The sequence below is a fragment of the Aquarana catesbeiana genome, linkage group LG02, assembly GCF_042186555.1.
Source record: "Aquarana catesbeiana isolate 2022-GZ linkage group LG02, ASM4218655v1, whole genome shotgun sequence".
Taxonomy (NCBI): Eukaryota; Metazoa; Chordata; class Amphibia; order Anura; family Ranidae; genus Aquarana; species Aquarana catesbeiana.
In genome coordinates this window covers 181,574,781-181,601,297 of record NC_133325.1, presented here as the reverse complement: position 1 = coordinate 181,601,297, position 26,517 = coordinate 181,574,781, and the positions used below count along the sequence as shown (strand labels likewise).

Sequence of the window (26,517 nt, the reverse complement as noted above, 5' to 3'; positions counted from 1 at the left end):
GCAGGGCAACTTACTGAAATAACCGTCACAAACAAAATGTCAGATGATCAAGATAATGGTTAACCTTTTCCATACAAGTACACTGCATGCTAAAATGCCATTAGTCTGCAGGTGAATTGTAAATGTAGACAATCTGCCTGTTCAAGAAACTAGGAACAGAAAATGATCTTAACTAAACTAAATGCACTGTTGTATGTGTGCAGTATATTTGAACAGTCACTCAGGTGAATTTACAATTATCAGAGCATACCTACAATTTACCAAGGCCTTGTTCATAGGGGTGTACCAAAGCGTACACCCATGCGAAAGGCTGTGTTTGCCCGCACAAGTGTTCTGTGCATCCTTATGCAGGTAGTCCCATTCATGTCAACAGGGATGCAGCAACTGTATGGACACAGCTGTTGCTCCCAATTAGGCATTCTCTTGGGTGTGGGTGCATGCGGGTGCGTGTCCTCAAATGCAAATAGAGTGAGTTTAGGGACACGCACCCGCACACATACAGATGTCAAATTGGGGACAGTGGCTGGGTCCGTGCAGCCACTGCATCCCAATTGACATGAATGGGACTTCCTACATGTGGATGTACAGAAACACAGCCTTTTGCATGAGTGTATGCTTAAGTATGCCCATGTGAAAGGCCCAAAGAAATAAACGATGAATTCTTGCCAAATTGCTCAGTCCAGAAATGACTGACTTCATTCATTCATTCAAAACATTCCTGCATGCTGGAAGACATAGAAATCCCTATTTTTTAAACACCCATCTGTAATAGTTTGTAGAAATGGATATAAAGATGCTCAATGGTTTGCTTATTATCACAAGGATTTGAACATAACTTCTTGATGATTGGTTGCATCAGAAAAAAAATGAATGAAACTTTCTACAGTCGGCATTAGTCTTTTGATGTCCAGATAAACGGTTAACAATGAAGGTGATGTTATCTCTCAGTCATTTCCTGGATCTTCAAACAAAAACTCCTACATCTATGGCGCAATCTTCATCTTTTGTGTAAAAAAAAACACTTTTGAGGCTACGATTGACCTTTGATTCCCATAAGTACACGTAGAGAAAATACAATATTAATATCTCACAACTTTAAATATATCAAAGGTGCCAAGTCATAAAAATCAGACAGATCTGATAATGCCAGCGAGCAGGCCTACCTAATAGATGGAATTCCACACAGAGCTTGTCACTTGTTATTCTGACCTACATGCTGCAGTCTGCTACTAAACAACTGCTGCAGGGCTGGCAGCAGAGACTGGGATGTGCACACTATTCTTAGCAACTGTAGGGTGTATGGAGCTATGTGGGTGCAATTTAATTCACATAGGCGATTTAAAGTCATGCCTTAAATAACATCTATGGAACTAATACCCATCATCTGTTAATTGTGAAACTCCAATTGCTGTCCAGCTAAAGTCCTACAATGTATTGCTAGAGGTTATACAAGGACTTGGAGGGGTATGATTACTTACTTTTTCAAAGCATGCCAAATCATGTGCTGTTTAAGGTGCCAGCAGCGTCGTACATTACAGCTACTAATACATACTACACCATCCCACTTCCTGTGTGGGGTGAGCTGCCCTATAGCAGAATCACATTTCCACATTTGCAATTCACTGCACCTGTTATGGCAAAAGTATTAGGCTTATGGCTTTAACAGGTAACATGTGGCTGGTTTCAATCACAGCTATAAAAACAGTCTTTAATCTGGGTCTAGAGAAAGTAGAGATGGGATTCTCAACAACTAGGGCCTAGTTACGAGGCTGTTAGCAAAATATCAAAAACTAGCACGACTGATTTTCAATCTGTAACAATGTAATTCTTTCAAGCAGTGCATGTATCTGTGTTAGCATCAGGACTTTGGTGCTCTACATTTATTTAATTAAAGCAGACCTTTTCAATGTTTTTACTGTGAAGGAACCATTGAAAATGTGTTTTAGCATTTAGTACCACCCAAGATCAGCCATTCTGTACCAGGTTATTCTACACATTGCTTCAAAAGATGCGATCAACTGTGAACCTTCTTTCAATATGGTGGACCTTTCCTGTAGTGCATCAGTTCTGGGAAGAGGTATTCCAGATGATCTCTGAACTAATGGTCCCTTTCACACAGTCGTTTTCGTTTTATTTTAGACCTGGATGAAGGTAGATGTAAAAGAATTCACGGCTCCAGGTGTAACTGATATGCCCACTGGAACACACACCTGAGTGCTAGCCCTGGCTCACCTCCGTGGTAAATTGTCAAAATAAGAAATGGCTGCACTTCACATGGCCTCCAAGTAAAGTTTATTGGAATATGAAAATATAAAAAAAAACCCAGAGTACACCAGCAGTGGTCAAGGTAGACGCGTTTCACAATCATTAATGATTAAGCACATTTCTGTTGTGTGAAACGCGTCTACCTTGACCATTGCTGGTGCCCTCTGGTGTTATTTTGGATATTTTCAAATTCCAACAAACTTTACTTGGAGCCCACGTGAGGTTCTTATTTAGATGTAAATGGACACCAGTCTGTTTACATCTGCCTGCCCAAAGAGTTGCATAGAGCTTCTGAAACCTGACTGGTGGACCTGTTTGAAAAGCCACTGTGACAGGGATCTTACTTTGTTGGTCAGGGTAGGTAAGAGATCATTCTGCCACTGCGCTCTCTGAAAGGAACCCTAAGATTGCCCTGCATGGCCAAAGCACTGCATCACTTTTAAAAATCAGTTTCTTGCAACAATCTTGATTTTATGAACATTGGAATGATGCCTCTTGCTGTCTCATTCCCCTTTAATATTGATTTTATTTGTAAAATATTCTTCATCTTTAGACATGTATCTCTATACAAATGTACATCTAATATTTTATGAGGATATGAAAGCAGAATATAAATCTGAAAATCAAAAAGGATGAATGATTTCAACGCTCTGTAATTGCTTCATTTGATCAAGCACACTCGGGGATGTGACCTCAATGGCAAATTTACAATTGCCTGATGGCCTTTCCATTTCAGTGCTTCACTGCAGATGTGATTTAAAGCTTTTTTTAAAGGATCAAAGTACTTTTTAAAGTATTGTATAACGTTTCCCACCCTTGATTTCTCAATTCCCATCAGAACATCGCAAAAGCAAATCACAGTCCTACTTTTTTCATCTTAATTCATCTAGCATGAACTCTGCTTATAATATAGTCATGTGCCTATTTGCATACTGATCTCCTGGACTGAGCCAGTTGTCTCTATTATTTCCTTCAAACAGTGAGATTGTTTGTTTTATATCGATACATGTAACCAAATATTTCTTTAGTGTCTGTGGAACATGATGTTTCTATGCAACTTCAGAGTCAATAAAGCACACTAAACTGACACGCCACCTTTCATTTGACACATTAGATGAAAATGTACTAAGCATTGTTATCATATATAACCTAACAATTAATTATAAACACTTTAAATGTTTGTCTGGAGTTCATAATATGCTTTGAATCTATGCAGCACAATAATAAGGTGGTTAGAAAGAAGGTTCAAGGACACAATGGAACCCTTCACAAGCAATTCCCACACTGCTAATTTTAATAATGCTGTCAATTTTTAAAGCAGAAGTAAACCTCAAAACAAAAATTTTATATATTGCGGCTTTCCAATCCTTAAATCTGGTGGCTCCATATTTCTTTTTTAGGCTTTTTTCCTTCATCTTCACCTGGTGGTTCAGCCATTTATATTATTATTATTATTATTATTATTATTATTATTATTATACAGGATTTATATAGCACCAACAGTTTGTGCAGCGCTTTACAATGTAAAGGGAGACAATACATCAAACAAGAGGGTTAGAGGAGCCTTGGTCCTGCGGCTTACAATCTAAGAGGGAGGGGCAGGTGAAACAAAAGGTAGGGACTGTGATTGATGAACTGATGAGGGGAGTAGAAGATTCGGTTGTTAGCTGGAGGCAGGATAGGCCTCCCTGAAGAGATGAGTTTTCAGGGATCTAAAAGTGGACAGAGTAGGAGATAACCAGGAAGATTGGGGTAGTGAGTTCCAGAAGATGGGAGAGGCTCTGGAGAAGTCCTGGAGACGAGCATGGGAGGAGGAGACAAGAGAGCTAGAGAGCAGAAGGTCTTGGGAGGAGCGGAGAGGACGGTTTGGGTGAGATTTAGAGATAAGATTGGTGATGTATCTTGGGGCAGAGTTTTGAATGGCTTTGTAAGTTATTGTTATGCCCTGTACACACGGTCAGATTTTCCGACGGAAAATGTTTGATGGGAGCTTGTTGTCGGAAATTCCGACCCTGTGTAGGCTCCATCGGACATTTTCCATCGGAATTTCTGTCACACAAAATTTGAGACCTGGATCTCAAATTTTCCGACAACAAAATCCATTGTTGTAAATTCCGATCGTGTGTACACAATTCCGGCACACAAAGTTCCATGCATGATCGGAATCAAGCAGAAAAGCCGCACTGGCTATTGAACTTATTTTTCTCGGCTCGTCATATGTGTTGTACGTCACCGCGTTTTTGACGTTCGGAATTTCCGACAAGATTTGTGTGACCGCGTGTATGCAAGACAAGTTTGAGCCAACATCCGTCTGAAAAAATCCATAGATTTTGTTGTTGTAATGTCCGATCATGTGTACGGGGCATTAGTGTTTTGAATTTTATTTGTTGAGCAATGGGAAGCCAGTGGAGGCATTGGCAGAGAGGAGTGGCGGGCACTGAACAGTTAGTAAGGTGGATGAGTCCGGCAACGACATTCATGATAGACTGAAGAGGGGATAGCTTGCAGAGAGGTAGGCCAATGAGGAGGAAGTTACAATAATCAAGGCGAGAGATAACAAGGTAGTGAATAAGTTGCTTAGTTGTGTCAACGGTTAGAAAGGGGCGTATTTTGGAGATGTTTTAGAGGTGAAGTCTGGACGATTTGGATAGTGATTGGATTTGGGGCTGAAAGGAAAGGTCAGAATCTAGAAATACAGCTAGTACCTTGGCATGAGGGGAGGGACTGATGGTTGTATTATTGATCTTGATGGAGAAGTCATGGGGGATGGGTGCAAGGGCTGGAAGAAAAATTATGAGCTTGGTTGTAGAAAGATTGATTTGGAGGAAGTGGTGTGACATTCATGTTGATATGTCAGTTAGTAAGTTAGTAATGCGAGAGGAGACTGAAGGAGTGAGGTTAGATGTGGACAGATAGACTTGTGTGTCGTCAGAATAGAGGTGGTACTGTAAGCCATGGGAGTTTATTAACAGACCAAGGCAGTAGGTGTAAATGGAGAAGAGAAGGGGTCTGAGGACAGAACCTTGAGGTACCCCTACAGAAAGAGGATATGGAGAGGAGGAAACAGAGTTATAGGTCGCACTGAAGGAGCGCTGTGATAGGTAGGAGGAGAGCCAGAGTCTTGAAGGCCAAGACGAACATGCGTCCTATCTTAGGGTGTCTCTACTTTGGATGGAGGAGCTACAGAGACACCTTTGGATAGCGACATTGTCAATCTGGGGAGAGGGTAGTATTAGGCTGGCCATACATGGTGCAAATATGCATGATTCCCCCATCAATTCAGACAATGTTGACAGGAGAATCAGCAATTGTCTCCTCCCGGCGGGGGGTAAATCAGGGATGGCAGTGGTACCCGATGGGAGAAGACAGTCATAATCACAAGAGAATCTGGCAGGCTGGTTGTACCCATTTGATTGATCAACTCGGTACATTCAGCCTGCCCATTAACAGCTCGAATCTCGGCCGGTTACTGCTGAACTGGCCTGAGATTTGAACTGGGTATGGCCGGCCTTAGGCAAACTAATAGACTTAGATGGACTTGAATAACAAATTAAAGCTGAACTGTAGCTAACACTTTTTAGGGATTTAGATAAATCATTTTTTTTTGGGGGGGGGGTAAGGATTTTATATAAATTAATTAAAGCTGACCATTGTAAGCACCTCTGGCAACAATTAATGGTTTGTCTTGATCTTCTAACTGCCACTTTTGCTGGGCATCTTGGTCTGGTAAAGGAAGTTAAAAAATAGCAGATTTACAGGCAGGGCCAAAAAAAGAAAAAGAAAAACTGTAGCCACCACATCCAGGAACTGGTAAGCAGCGATACCACTTTAAGGGATATATATCTATATCATAGGCATGCGCAGGGGGTGTTCTAGGTGTGCCTGGGCACACCCTAATCACTCTGTGCTGTCCGGTTCCCCCCTACTGCCCGGGGTTCCCCCGTGTTGCGCCCCCTCACTGCAGTGCTGCTGGCTTCCCTTCTTTCCTCTCCCCCTAGCTGCTGAGGGGGATGTTTCAGAATGGAGAGTGGGGGAAGCGGCTAATCAATGTCATTTATCGGCCCTATTTCTTTTCTAAAAGAACACATTGAACACACTCACTGTGTTAAATCATAACCAAAGCATATTAAACTGTTTACTATGCTTCAGATTGTGAATGAACAGAAAGCCACTCAGCAAAGAGAACTTCCCATTCGTTCACTGTCAAGTACAGTTGAGGCTGCAGAGAAAGGCATGCATGTTTGAGCTATGCATACCCTAATGCAATGGGCTGCGCACACCTATCATACATACATACATATACATATATATATATATATATATATATATATATATATATATATATATATATATATATATATATATACACACACACACACACCCTAATGCAATGGGCTGCGCACACCTATCATACATACATATATATATATATATATATATATATACACACACACACACCCTAATGCAATGGGCTGCGCACACCTATCATACATACATACATATACATATATATATATATATATATATATATATATATATACACACACACACGCACACATACACACAGCAGGTCGGCAGGTGGCAAGGCAAAGACAAACTAATAACTCTTGGTACAAGAGGATTTTCTTCAAGGCATGCCACTACACTTTAAACAGGTTTCAGAAGACCACCATATAAAAAAAAGTGTAAACATGCAGTATTAAAGATAATTCAACGACAAGCATCTTACATCTCAGCTGTATAGCCTATGGATTAAAAAAGCTAAACAACTCAGAGGGTATTTACCATGGGATTTCCCTTATGTCAGTATTTGTAGCTTGGTGATCAGCTTAGATTGCATGGTATCCACCATGAAATCCCCAGTTGTCACTACAACTTGATATATGTACATTCATATGTGCACGCAAGTCAGAATTATTATTTCAACTATTATTTCGTGTGTATTATGGCATCCTCAATACCTAAAATTATACATGGCAAGATTCAAACCTTTCATTCTTATATATACCGTATTTATTCACAAGAGTAAGTATTGCAAGTACTGATAACCATATCAAAAATTGTTTGTTAATTTCAATAAACAATGCACCCATTAAAAAAAGTCGACATTTACCAGGTACCTCTGTTATGTTCATCGCCTTTAAGCAAACTATTCCTAATTCACTTTGGATAGAGTGGGTTATTGTAGTGTCTGCCCCCCATTGGGGAGATTTCCTGTAGACATGACAGAAATCAAGAGCAAATCTCCACAAAAGAAGGATAAAATCGAATACTGATGTCCACCTTTCGCCTCAATTTTTTGTTCCAGAGACGCCCATTAAAGCAAGGGGGCACTACAAGGGTAGATTTTGTCTATTTCCCAGAGTTCAGCTTGCAATTTAGAATTTCCTTCCATATTCTGTCTAGGGGGGAATCTTTCAAACTGGACAAACTAGGCAATAAAAACGAACAGTGGTTCCACACGCAATCAGTAACTGAAAAAGTGCCTGGAATTCCACTTTATACTGAATAGGCTATGAACATTCTGGTATTACATATTCTTAATAAGCATTCATTGAGCTTTAAAAAATATTCTTATTAAGGGAAGCAAGCTATCCTTCTCTCATGAAACTTGACTATGTATTTGTACACCGTACCTGCAGCTATAGAGGTCAGTGAGCTCTTGTTTAAAAGCTCATCGAATGCTTGTTAAGAATATTCAAATACCTGAATGTCTTAGGAAAACCATAGGTTGACTTTAAACAAAAAAAACAGCAATAGCATGACGTAAATGTGGGTATCTAGATGTACCTACACATAGCAGTATTTTAAAGAATATCTCAGGAGCTCCAAAGGGCATTTGGTGTGCCCTCTAAGGCCAGGTCTCTAGCCCACTTCCTCCTGCACTTCACTATTGATTTCCTAGGCCAGGTTCACATTTGTGTGTTGCGGGAATACACGCACAATTGCCCACTTTCCAGCAATGCATAAAAATGCGCAGCCCTTTTCCAGAAACACGGCGGTACTATTAGTTCCTAATGGCACCGTTATGAATTTTGCCAACGCACATGCCAAAACACATGGTAATTCGTTTGTGGAAAATGTGCAAAAACACACACCTGTAAAGGTGTGAATGGAGCGATAGTGTAATGGGCAGTCTTAATGACCACCACTGAACAGGTACAGGTCTGAACTTAAAGAGGAACTGCAGTCTGCTCACATAATTTGTAATAAAAACATCTTTTCCACTCTGAAGCTTCCCTCCAACCACTTTGCATATTATTTTATATATACTGTGATTCTGTACTTGCCAAATATGCTGCAGAAATCTTCCTCTACTGAGTCTGGCTGCATCCATTTTAACTGTGGGCAGCTGAAGCTGCTGCCTGTTCAGCAGCCCCAAGCAAACTCATGACTCTCCAAGACAGGTGTATTCACCAACTCCTCCTCACCCCTCACCTCAGGGTGAGGAGGAGTTGGTGAATACACCTGTCTTGGAGAGCCGTGAGTTTGCTTGGGGCTCCTAAAATAATCAACAAGGACTGACTGTTAAAACTCAGGATAAAGACCCATCCACGAACTGTGACTAATTCGGGTTGGTGTATGGTTGGAGCCACGTTGTATGGAAGGCTATCGTAGATAGGATACTGGGACCCAGTCTACATGCTTATCATCCATAGTGGTATCTGGAGTAGTGGGTTACTGCTTAAACTGCCTGATCTGGATACTGTCCTGAGATGTGCCTTATTGTGCTTCCCATCTGGTAAGTGCATATGTTTGGTGGTGAAGGATCACTGTGCAGGGTGTGCCTGATTTTCCACTTTCTCACTTGATTTCCACGGAGAACTATCAGGGGATTTCTCTTACCTTCTTTACATCTACATTTACATTACTGCTATTATTTTTTTACACTAATGATCTGATGTCATTGGATACATATGTGTGTGTTTACTGCATATATTGATTTTATTGCATATACTGACTCTTTGCATTTTCACTTTATAGCGCAGTTTTTTTCTTTGTTTTTCCTGTTTGTCGTGATTTTTTCACAGTTGAACTGCTGCTTCCTTTGGGGGGTTTTCTTATGATAGCGCGGAGATTTTTTTGGTTTTTTTTAATGTGAAAGAGGACCTGGTTGATGGAGAGTGTGATGAGTCTGAAGCATTATGGGTGGAATTGCATATAGATGTGCATAGTTCAAAGTTAATCATTGGAGTTTGTTGTAGACCACCCAATGTTAATGAGGAGCTGGAGACTCAGCTCCTTGCACAGATGGAAAGGGCTGCAAGGGCTGGGATGGTGATAATAATGGGGGATTTTAACTACCCAGAAATTGACTGGAGGAATAGCACTGCTGGGACAGTTAAAGGGCAAAAATTTATAAACCTATTACAGGACAATTTTATGGTCCAGGTTATAGAGGCCCCAACTAGGAATGATGCTCTGTTGGACCTGATAATCTCAAACCATGCAGAGCTTACAATTAGCACCGGAGGGCGGGGGGGACAGGATACCTGTCTTTGACAGGTATCCTGTTCCTACTGCCGGAAGTCTGGACCACGGGCGTGACATCACCACGGGGCTCCTTCCTCTTCTCCCTGTCGCCGGGCCAGTAGGAGAGAGGAGCGGGGCCTCGCACATACGCAGAAGGGTTCCCGGCATGAAGCCATAAGGCTACACTGCCGGGTACCCTTACCCGCAATGACGGCGGCAGCACCCGACAGCTGATGGAAACATCAGCTGCGGTGCCGACATCGCAGGACAGGCAAGTGTCCTATCGTTAAAAGCCAGCAGCTGCAGTATGTGTAGCTGTTGGCTTTTAATTTTTTTTTTTTTTTTGGGAGGAACACTGCTTTAACTTCAAGAGAGCACATTTTCCAAGGATGAGGGCTGCTCTCCAGGAGTTGGACTGGGAGGAAATATTGGCATCAATGGGCACAGAACAGAAATGGGAATCCTTCAAAGTGACTGTGAACTCACTGCAAAGTATATTCCCATGGGCAATAAGTTTAAAAGGCTAAAAATAAAACCTATGTGGCTCACAGTTAAAAAAGCTATAAACAATAAGAAAAGAGCTTTTAAAAAATATAATAATGAAGGAACACTAGTGTTGTTTAAATGTTATAAAGAATATAACAGAATATGTAAAAAGAAAATCAAGGACGCAAAAACTCAAAACGAACGACAGATTGCAAAAGATAGTAGGGCAAACCCCAAAAATTTCTTAAAATCTATTAATCGTAAAAATGTCAGGTCTGAGCATGTAGGCCCTTTACAAAATAATCTAGAGTGGGTGACTGGGGACAAAGAGAAGGCAAATTTATTAAATACTTTCTTCAGGTCTGTGTATACAAAGGAGCATGGGGGAGCTCATGTCCATAATTGGGGTGGTAGTGACACAGCCCCAAATGATCCACAATGGCTCAAAAGGGATAAAGCACCTGGACCAGATGGCATCCACCCACGGATCCTAAAAGAATTGAGCTCTGTCATTTCAAAGCCATTGTATCTAATTTTTAGGGACTCATTAATGACTGGAGTGGTACTACTGGATTGGCAAAGGGCCAATGTGGTGGCCATATTTAAATAAGGTAAAAAATTATTTACCAAGCAACTATAGACCTTGTAGTTTAACTTCTATAGTCGGGAAGATACTGGAGAGTTTAATAAAAGACCACATAGACGAGTTCTTGCAGGAAAAAAATATTTTAAGCAACAGACAGCATGGATTCATGAAAGACAGAAGTTGTCAGACAAACCTGATTTCTTTTTATGAGGAGGTAAGTAAAACCTTGGACAGGGGGTAGCGTTGGACGTGGTATACCTGGATTTTGCAAAAGCGTTTGACACAGTTCCCCACACATGGCTCATGTGTAAGGTAAAGTCTACGGGCTTGGAAAGATCAATTTGTAAATGGATAGAAAACTGACTTAAAGACAGAATTCAGAGAGTAGTAGTTAATGATTCTTACTCTGAATGATCTAAGGTTATCAGTGGTGTACCCCAAGGTTCAGTGTTGGGACCCTTACTTTTTAATATCTTTATAAATGATATTGGGTCTGGTATTAAAAGTAACATTTCTGTCTTTGCAGATGACACTAAGCTATGCAGTGGAATAACGCCCTTACAGGATGTCTCCAATTTACAAGCCAACTTCAATGCACTGTCTAATTGGGCGACTATGTGGCAGATGAGGTTTAATGTTGATAAATGTAAAGTTATGCACTTGGGGGCTAAGAATATGCATGCATCATACATACTAGGGGGATCAATGGTAGAGAAGGATCTGGGGGTTTTGGTAGATCATAAGCTCAATTATGGCACGCAATGCCAAGCTGTGGTTTCCAAAGCGAGAAAAATCCTTTCTTGTATTAAGAGAGGTATGGACTCTTTTAGAGGTAAAGTTGATCCAGGGAAAATCTGATTTCCTCTCTGGGATCAGGAAGGAATTTTTTCCCCTGCTGTAGAAAATTGGATCCTGCTTTTCTGGGGGGGGGGGGGGGTCACCTTCCTCTGGATCAGCTGTGGGTATAGGATTGGGTATATGGGATTGTATGATATTATTTATTTTATTTATTTACTTATTTTTCTATGGTTGAACTAGATGGACTTGTGTCTTTTTTTCAACCTGACTATGTAACTATGTAACTCTGATACCAAGTATAAAAAGCTTAACCTTGCTGCTATTGTCCTTATGTATCGTGTATATTTGATGTCATATGTGGATTTTTTATAATAAAGCATCAAATTTTCTGAAGATTTGAGTGCGGTCATCTACTTTGCACATATCTTCAAGTATAAAAAGCTGACACAATACTCTGATACCAAGTATAAAAAGGTGTAAAGTTGCCTTCAGGAACTGAAGAGAATACTGGAAGCAGTAGCATTGTTTCCTGGCTCTTGAGAAGTTCTGCACAATAATTAGGACCCAAACACACCTGAGCATTTTGTTACTTGAATCCCAAGGTACTACGTTCAAGTTGAAGAATCCCTTCCTTAAGTGCTACGCTGATTGGCACCTTTCATATGAAGCTTGAAAAAATTACACGAGCTAACTTTGGGGCAAAATTGCTTGTATTTGGCCTCTCGGATTTTAATGGGACTGTCTGAAATATGCTTGAAAAAGGTGTTTACGCATATTTTTCAGGTGCTCCCATTTAAACATCCACGGGGCCATAAAACTGCGATTATGCTCAGGTACTGCAAGCTGTGCATAAAAATGAGCAAACCCACAAAAAAAGACCTGCTTATGCCTAGTGTGAATGGGGCCCAAAGGTATGCACAGGCATCTGTTTCTTTCTTTTAATTTCTTTAACATGCTTACATGTGTGCATCAAGTATTCCTACAGTATGCGCATTTACTACCTGTACCCCTTAACCATATATATATAATGTCCAAACAGCGACTCTTTTTTAAAAATAAGTCAATAAGTGGACAGTTTGTTGCTGTTTGAAGGAAGTTGCCATAACCTGAAGATTGATACTGGGGGAGTCAAAGCTGATGTGTAGAATATATTCATGCTTCTACTATGTCTTCTTTATTATATGTTAAATTATTTTAGTCCGAGAGGTGCAAGGTTTGTTTGGTATGTGTTTTTTCATATTTCATGGTACTTTATGGATTAATTTGGTATTGTTATTTGTTTGTATGTATTATAATAAAAATAAAAAAACTATTTGATTTAAAAAAAAAGTAGACCTGAAATTGCTTACTATGAATTTACTCCAAACCCCCCCCCAGAAATACCTTCCCCTGCTAGCAGAAAAACAACGGCATGAGAAAGCCAATCCTCTGACTGTTCTCCATGGACATTCACAGCACACATTTCATGGTCACACAACGTAAAAAATTTAAATCACTGAATAATGAGTTGTTTCTACTGTACGTCCGCTACTTTGCATGCCATTTATCAACATGACGGGCATCACAAAAAAGCATTACCTTCATGTTACTACTGCAAAAAACGATAATGAAAATGGTAGAACAGTACAGCTATGTTCTATTCATGATCAGTGAATCTAAAATCTTCCCACAGTAATGCCTGCAAGGATTTCGTTTGTTCTCATCCTGGTGCTTGTCTCTCAGCTGTCCAGAGCTTCCATCGATGAGAACCAGCAAGCTGTCCATATGTGGGTGTCCTGTGTCAGCAAAGGCCATATGATGCTTTACAATCCAGTGACTGGGGCATTTAATTACAGGTCAGCCATGTATAAATTGCATTTACCAAGAAGCTTTTTTTTGAATGAATCGCTGTGTTTGTGCTATGCATTTCACTACTCCCACAGTCCAAATATACCCTGGTAGTGCTTGTGTTAAATTGGTCACTGTGTGTAATTTTATTAGAAGATTGGAATGGGTATGTGATGCTTAATAAATGGGCTAAGCATGGAAACAGTGTATACTTTAAAATCCTGTAAGCCAACTATAGCAGCTGATTTCCAGGGACAGTGAAGATTTGTCCCTGGATATATTTTACCTTCGAAAAACAACCAACAGTAACCAACAAAGAGGGTAGGATTTACTAAAGGCAAATAGACTCTGCAAGTGCAGTTGCTCCAAAGCTTAGTAAAGGAGGTAAAGCTTCACTTTGCAAAGAATACCCAATCACGAGCAAGGAAAAAATAAATAGATGGCATTTTTGCTTGCACATGATTGGATGATGGATGTCAGCAGAGCTTCTGCTCATTTACTAAGCTCTGGAACAACTGCACTTGCAAAGTGCATCCATCTATTTGCCTTTAGTAAATCAACCCCACAGTATCCAACAACAGTAACATTCATTTCTAAATGCCTAGCATCTAGGGTTCCTGCACAGATGTCTATACAAATCGCACCCCGATGTCGCCAAAAATAGTACAGAAACTACTTTTGGGAATCGGTGTGGCATCGCAAATGCGGCATCGCACTGATTTGGATGGTGCCATTGCCGGCAATAGCCACTGATTTGGCATGCGATTTGACATGTCAAATTGCATCAATGTGAACCTAGGCAGAAAACGATTTAGGAAACTGTACTGAAGTGCTTTCTGTGTCCAAAAATGGACAACAATTGTCTGATGAAGCTTACTAACGGTTGGATTTTAGGCTAACAGTCTGTCATCACACAATTCCCGAAAATCCGATTGTGTGTACGAGGCTTTAGGCAGGTCATACGTGGGTCAAATTTCGAAATAATTTTCTTTCGAAAATCTTATCTAATAATGTTCGTTTGAATTTCCCAATTTAATGGGCTGCAGCAACAGACGATTTTCGTGCGGCCATCGAATTTGAATAATCGGACATGTTGGAAATTTTTAGAAAAGCAAACGATTTTCTAATCAATGATGGTGAAATTGAAGGCTTGGTTGGTCTAATTTCGAAATCAATGGTGGCACCATCGGATCACAAAACGCACAAATTTTCTGATTTTCAAAAGAAAATTCTTTAGAGATTCGACTGTGTATGACCAGCCTTAGGCTGGGTTCACACCCTCGCCGCATGCGGCTCCCAGCAGGGGTCCGGTCACGTCCCTGTTCACCGCTTCAGGTCAGGTTTCAGCCCAAATTTTTTGACTGAATTTGGACCTGAAACGGACCAAAAGACGCACAGGGCTCCTGTGCAATTTGCACCGGTTACTGCTTTATGGAATTCCCCCAACTGAATCTACTCAAACAGGATTTGTTTGTTTGATTCCAAGCCCATGAACTGGAGAATTGGGTGCAAATATGCAGGTATTTAAGATCTAGTTTGGTCACCTCTAATCCCAATTGATAATGACCAGAACTAACCTTCCCCCCGAGCAAGCTTAGACCACTGACCCTCTAGACTCAGGAATCCTTTCTACCACAAATGAGATGGTTGCCCAAGAAACCATGCACTATGCACCAAACCTGTTCCACCTGCTGCAGCTTTCTTCTCTACCATTCTCCGATTACTAAACAAATTACATAAAAATGCAATCACTTAACCTGTCTGTTGTGTGACAAGTGCAGAAACATTTATCATCCTGTTTTTGTAATCCATGAAGCAGAAAAAAATAACACGGAGTGTTCGGTAAATCTGGCACCAGTTGACCATGATCCCAACATGAGACCATACTTCCTTCAAATAATGAAGTATGTTTTTCTAATGTGCCCTGTAGAATGTAAATGAATTAATTTATGTAAGACTACTTTCAGACTGGGGCGTTGTGGGCGTCGGCGGTAAAGCGGCGCTATATTAGCGCCGCTTTACCGTCATTTTAGTGGCGATATTCGGAAGGTCCTAACCCCTGCTAGCGGCCAAAAAAGGATTAAAACCGCCCGCAAAGTGCCGCTGCCCCATTGTTTTCAATGGGAAGTTGCGCTTTAGGAGCGGTGAATACACCGCTCCTATAGCGCTGCAAAGATGCGGCTTGCAGGACTTTTTTTCCCTGTCCTGCAAGCGCACCCTCGGGCTTTCACACTGGAGACACAGGAGAGGCCATTTACAGGCTCTATGCAGGTGCCATTTTTAGCACTGTAGCACCTGTAAAGTGCCTCAGTGTGAAAGTGCTCTAATGCCGCGTACACACGAGCGGACTTTACGGCAGACTTTGCCCGGCGGACTTTTCGACGGACTTTACGACGGACTTTTTGAATGAACGGACTTGCCTACACACAATCAACCAAAGTCCGTCGAATTCGTACGTGATGATGTACGACCGGACTAAAACAAGGAAGTTCATAGCCAGTAGCCAATAGCTGCCCTAGCGTGGCCTTTTGTCCGTCGAACTAGCATACAGACAAGCGGACTTTTCGACCAGACTCAAGTCTGTCGGATAGATTTGAAACATGTTTCAAATCTAAGTCCGTCCAACTTTTGAGAAAACAAAGTCCGCTGGAGCCCACACACGATTGAATTGTCCGACGAAATCCCGTCCGCCGGGCAAAGTCTGCCGTAAAGTCCGCTCGTGTGTACGCGGCATAATACTGTACCCTGGATTTTAGAAGATTTCCCGCAGGCTTAATGTTATGACACAAGTCCAAAGAATTGCAAATAGTAACTTCCTTTTAATTTAAATTAAAGTTTAAATGTTAGTAAACAGATTTTTAGTTCAGGATTTAAAGTAGTGTAGTGTTTGTTTGCTTTTTGTTTTTTATCTCAACACATTGAACACAATAAAATAAACATTAAACTGGTAAAATTCCCACACCAGTATTTGCAGTTTACAACTTTCAATGCTGCTGGCTCGTGCTCTCTAATGAATGTACACATGACCAGACTTTTCGACAGCTAAGGTCCGACGGAACGAATCCGCTGGACAATCCGATCGCGTGTCGGCTTCATCGGACCTTTGCTGTCGAAAAATCAGACGAACTTTAGATTTGGAACATGTTTCACTCTTTCCGACCGACTCGAGTCCGGTTGAAAAATCAGTTCGTCTGTATGCTAGTCCGACGGACAAAAAACGACGCTAGGGCAGCTATTGGCTACTGGTTATGTATTTCCTTATTTTAGTCCGGTCGTACATCATCACGTTCATATCTGTCGAACTTTGGTGTGTAGACAAGTCCGATTCGATGGAAGTTCGCTGAAAGTCCATTGAAAAGTCAGGCGGGATTCAGTCCGTCGAAAGTCCGGTCGTGTGTACACGGCATTAGTGCTCCTTCCCTGAACATCTGGTTTTCTCAGGAAGGAGTTAACAGTGGACAGTGCAGTCTCTCCAACCAATCTTTTAGCTTTGAGAAGAGACGGGGAGGAGGCAGGGCCGTTTTAATAGCATCATGGACCCCTGGGCAAAGTAATGCACTGGAACACCCACCAGCCTGACCAAATTTACACACCTACTCTCAAAAATTAAAGTAGAAATAGTTGATAGAATTACAAGTATATTCATGAATACTTTCAATAAAATTCATTTTAAACAATAAGAAAACATGCCATAAATCAAAGACTAATCAACACAAAGGGCACAGTACAGGGGGAAAGCAGAAGGGCATAGTACAGGGGGGCTCAGGAGGGCACAGTACTGGGGAGGATCAGGAGGGCAAAGTACTGGGATCAGGAGGGCACAGGACTGAGATCAGGAGGGCACAGTACATGGGAGGTTCAAGAGGGCACAATACCGGGATCAGGAGGGCACAGTACATAGGAGGTTCAAGAGGGCACGATACCAGGATCAGGAGGGCACAGTACTGGGATCAGGAGGGCACAGTACTGGGATCAGGAGGGCACAGTACATAGGAGGTTCAAGAGGGCACAATACCGGGATTAGGAGGGCACAGTACAGGGGAGGATCAGGAGGGCACAATACTGGGATCAGGAGGGCACAGCACAGAGGAGGATCAGGAGGGCACATTACATGGATCAAGAGGGCACAGTACAGGTTTTGGCATGCTTCCACAGTCCACAACCATCCCAGGACAGTTTGGTAAAAAGAAACACTGTCCGGGAAAATCCGGGACAGCTGGCAAGTATGATGCAATACAAGATTATCATTGGCCCCCATGCACGTGGGGCGCCCATGCATTAAGACAGCCCTGGGAGGAGCAGGGGAGTGCTTTTTTATGTAGGCTAAGGGGCTGTGTGTTTCTACTGCTGCACGCAGTTTGGGAGACAACTATAGTCTCTGCATGCAACAGTGACTTCATAGGATGCTGCAATATTAAGGAACCACACTAAGGCCCAATTCACACCTATCCAATTTAGTGATGTTTGCATTTTGCAGATTTGCACTACAGAACATGGTCCATAGGAAACCATGTTAAATGGACTGTAGTGCAAATCTGAAAAAAAGCACTTAAAATGCATAGGTGTGAATCAGGTCTAAAACAGAAAACCTAAGGCACAAGTTTAAACTGGAATATAGGCAAAAATTAAAAGATAAAGAACTGTTAGTGAGTAAGTGATTAAATCAGAAATCAGCTGCTGAACATGCTCAAAAAAGTGAGGGTTTAATATAGGAACATACTAAGGACATAAATATTTTGATGGTTGGAGTGCAGAGTTAAGTTTTTTGGCTTTAGGGCTACTTATACTTTTAATGCCCATTCACATGCTGCTGCCCTTCCTTGGCATGTCATCTCACATTGCTTTGGGCATGCCCATTCATTTTACCTGGCCACGTCCAAGGGCCAGAAAACCTGTTTTTTTTCCCAGCACATTGCTCTTCAATGCTTGTATTGCGGTTGCATGCATTGTGGTATGCTGAGGGGCAGGTGTGATGGTAGTCTGTATTCATTAAATGTAAATCAGAAGACACATACACTGTTCTATTTTGCGTTAAATGCATGTAAAACGCATGTGAATGTGTGCTACAGAGACAAGTGTGTATGCAGGCTCAAAGCATATAAGGCAGGGGGGATGCCAGGCCATGTGGAAAATATAAGCCTCTGCTTTTTCTTTCTCTGCTTTCAGACCTGTCATCACAGGCCAAGGCCAAGGTAAACTTTGTTTTGTTTACATGCAGCTTGTCGGCAGTTCAATGTCTTCATTGCCGTGAGCCATAAATGATTTCTATCCATGTAATCAATAGAGATAATCAACCTCTGCATACATTCCTCTAAAAAGGCACATCTTATATGACTATAAAACAGAACTCCAGAACAGGAATAGAGGGGAAATCTTCAATTGGGGACACTAGTTCTGCTGACCCGAGTGATTTCCTCACTTTGGAGGGATTTCCTTTCACTTCCTGTTTTGGCTATGGGACAGGAAGTGAAGGGAAATCTCCACAATGGGACACAGAGACAGATGGCAAAAAAAAAAAAATAATAAAAAAAAAAACCTGACAGGAGTTATAACCCTCCATGACTCTGTCCAAAATGAAAAAAAAAAAGTTTTGCCTATAGTTCAACTTTGAAAAATCACAGTGGATTTGTTCAGTCAGGATGTAGAAGGCACATGTTTACCTACAGGTTGTTGAGCCTGAAATGCAAGCTTTACCTCAATACTTTATCTTGGGGAGAAAGCAAGTTTCAGATAGCGGCTTGTTTTATTAACCTCTGTGCCCCATAGTACAGTGTACAGATCATTTACTTATTGGCTCCTGTCTCCTAGTCACTCGGGTGCCCCCAGACTAAACACTAGGTCGTTTAAAAAAAAAAACAAAAAAAAAAAACATTTTATATCACTGCTATCTGCTTTGCCACAAATAAAATATATCTGTAGTTTGTTAAACACAAAAGCGATCTCAAGAACAAATCTATTATCCTCACAAGCTGTCAAACGCTTCTGACAATAAAATATGGAAATTCCCTTCCTTACACTATATTCCATGACAGGTCACACACACTTGTCATTTTATATGTACATTAGAAAATACATCCTGACCCCACACACATCATAGTAAAATTTGTTTTTGTAGAGTTTCTTGGAGCATTTTACTAGCAGAAGAAAAAAAAAAAAAAAAAACGTTGAATGCTTCTAAATGCTGCTTTTTTTTAGCTTTTTTTCCCCCTTTTATGTACTGCAAAAATGCTAATAAAAATGATAATGCTCCTAAAAGCTTCTAAATTAAAAATAGAAGCCTAGAAAAACGATGGCAGAAAAAGACTGAATAGTCCATCGAGTCTGGCCATTTTTTTTTTTTTTTTGCTTCTTAAAGCTATTAGAAACTGGTACAAAAATGCTATTATCAGCATTTTTTATCCAGCTTTTTTATGAGCTTATGAAAACCGCTAGTGTGCATGGAGCCTTAAAGCGGAGTTCCAGCCTCTGGAAAAAAAAAAAAAACAGTTAAAAGTCTGCAGCTACAAATACTGTAGCTGCTGACTTTTAATATAGGGGACACTAACCTGTCCAGGGATCCCGCGATGTCGCCCCCCCCCCCCCCCAAGCCAATTCGTCCTTCGGTTCGGGTGCAGGCACCGGCATTGCAACTAAGGGATACCAGTAGTGAAGCCTTCGGGTTTCCTACTGCGCATGCTCAAATGTGCTGCGCGTTCTGAATGGTCCTGTCACACACACAGGTCCCAGAAGGCAGCGGGGGGGGCAATGATGATGTACCTCGCCACGGTGGTGTAGGACGGAAGTCCTGCAGGAAAGCCCCCCCCCCCAAAAAAGGCACCGAACAGCAAAACAAACAAAAAAAAATTATAATAATATCCAAAAACGAGGGGGGGGGGGGCTCAATTGGTAAAGAGATCGTTTCAAGTTAGCCTGGAACTCTGCTTTAAGGTCGCACATTGTGGCTTCCACACAACACCAAAAAATCAGGACACCTAGCACTCATCTCAAGTCACATATGCTCTACAGTGTGTATATCTGTATATCGGTACTTTATAATGAACCTGTAATAGTGTAGTATGAAACGCTAAATGCTCTACATCTTGGTATTAACACAACATCTTTTAAAACAGGACACCACACCTTCTACTCCAGCCATGTACATGGTGACCCAAAAAAGATCAAATTTAGGTGCCACTCAGGTAGAGAGGTAAAGTCCAACTAGACCATTGTGAGTGCAGGCAGTACAGGTGAGTGCAGGCAGGGACAGGGAGCTCATCCTAGCTCCAAGCTGCAGCAATGTCAAAGGAAAAGGCCCATAAGCTGCAGATCACTAAGCAGACCCATGTGCGCGAAGTGAGATGAATGGCAGCCTCAGCCCAGACTCCAGCCAGGCCACACCCCCAACACGTTTCGCTCCACCCCTTGGTGCTTAATCATGGGGATCAATCCCCTTGGAGCTTATTTCCCATGATTAAGCTCAAAGTGGCAGAGCGAAACGTATTGGTGCGTGGCCTGGCTGGAGTCCGGGCTGAGGCTTCCATTCGTCTCACTTCATGCACATGGGTCTGCTTCATAATGTGCGGCTTATGGGCCTTTTCCTTTGACATGTACATGGTGCCATGTGTATTTTTTGCTTATCAGTACCTTATAGCAAGCTAGTAACAAACACAAATGTTACATAAAAAGTGTAATCAAGGCCAGTTAACACCAGTAATTGCACAGAAGATTCACATGCTGTGCAGTGTGGTGCGCTTGGAGCCCATTCATTTTTATTTGCACCAAAAGTAGTACGTACATTACTTTAAAGATGCACTGCAAACACACGGTGCTTCTTGCGATCCGGTGCAGGCAAATGCACTGCGTTAGCGGCCTGCATTTGGAGTGTCATTACCTTAACATTGACACCTGCTGCAGATCGCAACTGCAGTGCATTATGAACATGGTGCGGAAACGTGGGTTTCCCATACTGCGTTCTGGTGTGAACGGGCACTCAAAGTACATTTTTAAAACTAAAATCCAGACAAACTGTTAAATACACAAATGACGTACATATATGGAAGTTATTTTATCTGCCAAAGGGTATGTATTTTTTTCTGTCCAGTCCAGGGGTTTACACAGCTCTGCCCCATAGCACAACCCTGTCTGTTAGGAGAGGAGACCTGATTTTTTTTTGCTGCAGGTAAGTGATATTTACAGTTCTTGTCCCCTAGTCTGTGACAGGACAGTAAAAGGAGAAGCAGCAGAGTGATGACACTCTGCTCTCTCCTCCTGTCAGTATGACCCTTGCTAATAGGCCTTGCTAATGCCTTAGTACACCCTAATCAGTATGTGCAGTGCTGATTCCCCCTACTGCCAGTGCTTCTCCCGTGTTGCGCCGCAGTGCTGCTTACTTCCCTCCTCTCTTCTCCCTCCAGCTGCTGCGGAGGGATGTTTCAGGATGGAGAGTGGAGGAAGGGGCTAGTAAATATGTCATTTACCAGCTCCTTCCTTTTCTAAATGAACACCATGAACACACACTCACTCAGTGTATTCATTCATAACTGAAGCATAGTAAACTGTTTGTTATGCTTCAGTTTGTGAATGAACAGGAAGTCGCTCAGCACAGAGCACTTTCCATTCATTCACTGCCCAGTGCAGCTGAGGCTTGCAGAGAAAGGCGTGTGTGTTTGAGCTTTGGAGTGCACCCCCTAATGCAATAGGCTGCCCACACCTACAGTATGTCTTGCTAGTGCATGAACACTGCAGGACAACTGATTAGCTTTTTATGTTGCTTATCCCTCTCCCAGTCTGAGCTCTATAGTTGATTAATAATAATAATAATGAATACCAAGCTGCCTTGAATTGTGTATCTTTAGATGTCTGAAGATCACAAATTTCAGCATTAACACAACACCTAATAAAAACAGCACACTGTGCATTCATCTCATGTACAATAGTGTGGAATCGCTTCCCCTAAATTATAATAAGCATGTAATATACACACAAATGCATACAAAGTGTATTGTAACAAGATTATACATCTTGGCATCCATACAACACCGAAACAACAGGAGACCGTGCATCCATCTCCAGCCATACACATGTATACATCTGCTCATCAGTACCCAATGACAAGCCGTAATAGACACACAAACTTACTGAAGTGTAATAAAAACGGTGGACATTATTAAGTACATACATCATGTCATCTACACAACAGCAACTGAAAACAGGACAGCAAGTATTCATCTCAAGTCATCTACAGAGCAGTGTCCACCAGTGATTTATAATCAGCCTGTAATATACAAACACAAACTTCTAGGATGTGTAACATAAAATAGTAACATAAAATAGAAACATAAAATAGTAACATAAAAATAGTAACATAAAAATTGGCTTCTACTCAATGCATAATAGAAATGGGCACCAGGCACTCGTCTCCCGCTATGTACATAGTGCACAACATGAATTTGCTCATCAAGACTTTATAACGCGGCTGTAATATATATATACAAACTTATAAAAAGTGACATCTAAAACTCTATACATTATAGATCTTGGCTTTCACACAGCACATAATAAAAACGAATTCATCTCCAGCCATGTACATAGCACAGTGAGGATATTGTGATTTATAATGAGGCTGTAATATACAGACGGACTAATATACAGTGTACTATAAAGTTCTATACATTATATATCTTAGGATACAAGACATTGATTTTAGTGCATGTATTTGCTCATCGAGGGATTAGAAGGAGCCTATAATATACACACAGACATACTGTATACAAATCGGAATATACAACTCTATACATTTTAGATCTTGGCTTTCACACTACACAATACAATTGGATCTGATTCATGCTAGGTTCACATCTATGCATGGCGGTTAATGCGTTTTTGTTATGCAGTTTTTCATGAGCCTTTCTAGTGCATTTTGCGTTTTTGGGATGTGTTAACTTTGCTAGGAGTCTGTTGTCATGCAGGAATACGCACCAGAACACAGGTACATGTGTTTTCATGCGTTTTTTCGTGCAATAAAATTAAAGTCTATGGAGCCAAAAACGCACTGTGCTGCATGTAAAAAGTCCCTGAACCTTTCCAAAAAAAATGCACCAGTCGAAACTGCATAGCTGTCAATTTAGGGAACCCATAGGAACTAATGTTAAATGGACTAGCGTGCATTTCTGGAAATCTGCAGACACACTGCAAAATATATAGGTGAACATAGTCTTATACAATTTTGCAATCCAGATGTGTTCTGGTGCATGCCAAAGATTCGTTTTTTTTCTTGAATGCCTTCCAGTTTGTTTTTGATGCGTTATGCTGTGTTTCAGATGTGTTCCATACAGAAAAAATGCAACCTGTTCTCCTTTTATTGACTGCACTGGAACACACTGCACTGGTGTGAACTAGGGCCATTGGACTCCATGTTAACTACATGTTAGATTGAAAACACCCTGGACTGCATGTGGTGTGTACTAGGGCCACAGTGTTGATCCAGGAAGAGTGATTTGTCACAGTATGGATCCAGGCTCAGTGTTCTCTCACATAGTATGGATCTAGGCTCAATGTTCTATCACATAGTATGGATCCAGGCTCAGTGTTATATCACATAGTATGGATCCAGGCTCAGTGTTCTACCACATAGTATGGATTCAGGCTCAGTGTTCTATCACATAGTATGGATCCAGGCTCAGTGTTCTATCACATAGTATGGATCCAGGCTCAGTGTTATATCACATAGTATGGATCCAGGCTCAGTGTTCTATCACATAGTATGGATCCAGGCTCAGTGTTCTATCACATAGTATGGATCCAGGCTCAGTGTTCTGTCACATAGTATGGATCCAGGCTCAGTTTTCTATCACATAGTATGGATCCAGGCTCAGTGTTCTATCACATAGTATGGATCCAGGCTCAATGTTCTGTCACACAGTATGGATCCAGGCTCAGTGTTCTATCACATAGTATGGATCCAGGCTCAGTGTTCTATCACATAGTATGGATCCAGGCTCAGTGTTCTATCACATAGTATGGATCCAGGCTCAGTGTTCTATCACATAGTATGGATCCAGGCTCAGTGTTCTATCACATAGTATGGATCCAGCAACAGTGTTTTATCACATAGTATGGACCCAGGCTCAGTGTTCTATCACATGGTATGGACCCAGGCTCAGTGTTCTATCACATAGTATGGATCCAGGCTCAGTGTTCTATCACATAGTATGGATCCAGGCTCAGTGTTCTATCACATAGTATGGATCCAGGCTCAGTGTTCTATCACATAGTATGGATCCAGGCTCAGTGTTCTATCACATAGTATGGATCCAGCAACAGTGTTTTATCACATAGTATGGACCCAGGCTCAGTGTTCTATCACATGGTATGGACCCAGGCTCAGTGTTCTATCACATGGTATGGATCCAGGCTCAGTGTTCTATCACATAGTATGGATCCAGGCTCAGTGTTCTATCACATAGTATGGATCCAGGCTCAGTGTTCTATCACATAGTATGGATCCAGGCTCAGTGTTCTAGCAGACAGTATGGACCCAGGCTCAGTTTTCTATCACACAGTATGGATCCAGGCTCAGTGTTCTATCACATAGTATGGACCCAGACTCAGTGTTCTGTCACATAGTATGGATCCAGGCTCAGTGTTCAATCACATAGTATGGACCCAGACTCAGTGTTCTGTCACATAGTATGGATCCAGGCTCAGTGTTCTATCACATAGTATGGACCCAGACTCAGTGTTCTGTCACATAGTATGGATCCAGGCTCAGTGTTCAATCACATAGTATGGACCCAGACTCAGTGTTCTATCACATAGTATGGACCCAGGCTCAGTGTTCTATCACACAGTATGGATCCAGGCTCAGTGTTCTATCACATAGTATGGACCCAGACTCAGTGTTCTGTCACATAGTATGGACCCAGGCTCAGTGTTCTATCACACAGTATGAATCCAGGCTCAATGTTCTATCACATAGTATAGATCCAGGTACAATGACACAGCAGTCAGGTTAATAATACACGATATGAAGCTGACAATTAAAGCTCAACATCCACACATTGGCAGCCTCCATAGGACACTCATCGCTCTCATTCTGCCCCTTTAAGACACACCTTCCCGAAACTGCTGCACACAATGCTGGCTGGATCAGTCGGAATGCAGAGAGAAAACAATGTCAGGAGAGAGAACAGGTCACTGAGTGCACTGCTCGGCCGGTCCAGTGATTGCCCTGTGCCTGGCAGAACCCTCACTGATCACTCATTGATCACTCTCATTGATCACTCTCATTGATCACTTACCATTCTGAGCGCTGACACATTCCAATGCAACCAGAAATCCAAATACCAGCAGGGTCCATGGTCCTACCGAGCGCTCCATCCCGGCCAGTGTGACCACTCACAGATCCGACATGACACTCCAGGACAGATCTCAGGGGGGGCAGATCTCCAGGACAGATCTCAGGGGGGGCAGATCTCCAGGACAGATCTCAGGGGGGGCAGATCTCCAGGACAGATCTCAGGGGGGGCAGATCTCCAGGACAGATCTCAGGGGGGACAGATCTCCAGGACAGATCCCAGCACTATAGGCATGTAATGTCATCCGCCCGCCCGGGACACACACGGCACTCACTCTGACAGCACTTGTCTCCTCCACATTCCTCATTCAACAGAAAGTCACTCCAGACACGCCCACATCCTGCTTGATTGGCTGAGAGCCGTCAATGGCTTGTACAACGAGCCAAAGCCCAACTACCTGCCACCACCTGAGTGACGTCACCGCCCGCGGGCAGAACACATTGCCTAATAACCGCTTGTTGGAGCTGTCATGTTCCTGGCCAATCAGAAAGTCTGATCGCAACCATAAAGTGTCACTAGTCATACTGCTCAGAGAAAATTAATTTAGATGTTCTTTTACTGTACTACATCTAATTGCACCGTGCTGGATGTGTTCAAAACAATCTGAAATTTAAAAAATACATTTTAAAAAATCAAGTTGTGAATATATTGCACGTGCAGAAATAAGTGTGTAAATGAACAACAATCCTCATAAAATGTATTTTATCTTTTATAGATAATTAATAGCGCCACCAATTTTTACAGCTC

General features: G+C 41.8%; 1 protein-coding gene across 1 annotated transcript in view; it reads right to left on the bottom strand.

Moving 5' to 3' along the window:
- ERBB3 (erb-b2 receptor tyrosine kinase 3) overlaps positions 1 to 26,111 on the bottom strand; it is a 138,593-nt gene extending 112,482 nt beyond the window's left edge. Inside the window, exon 1 of the mRNA XM_073613974.1 lies at positions 25,714 to 26,111. Within this exon, the coding sequence (XP_073470075.1) occupies positions 25,714 to 25,792 (79 nt within the window). The 5' untranslated portion in view covers positions 25,793 to 26,111. The remainder of the gene's footprint in view (positions 1 to 25,713) is intronic.
- Between the last annotated feature and the right edge of the window lie 406 nt (positions 26,112 to 26,517).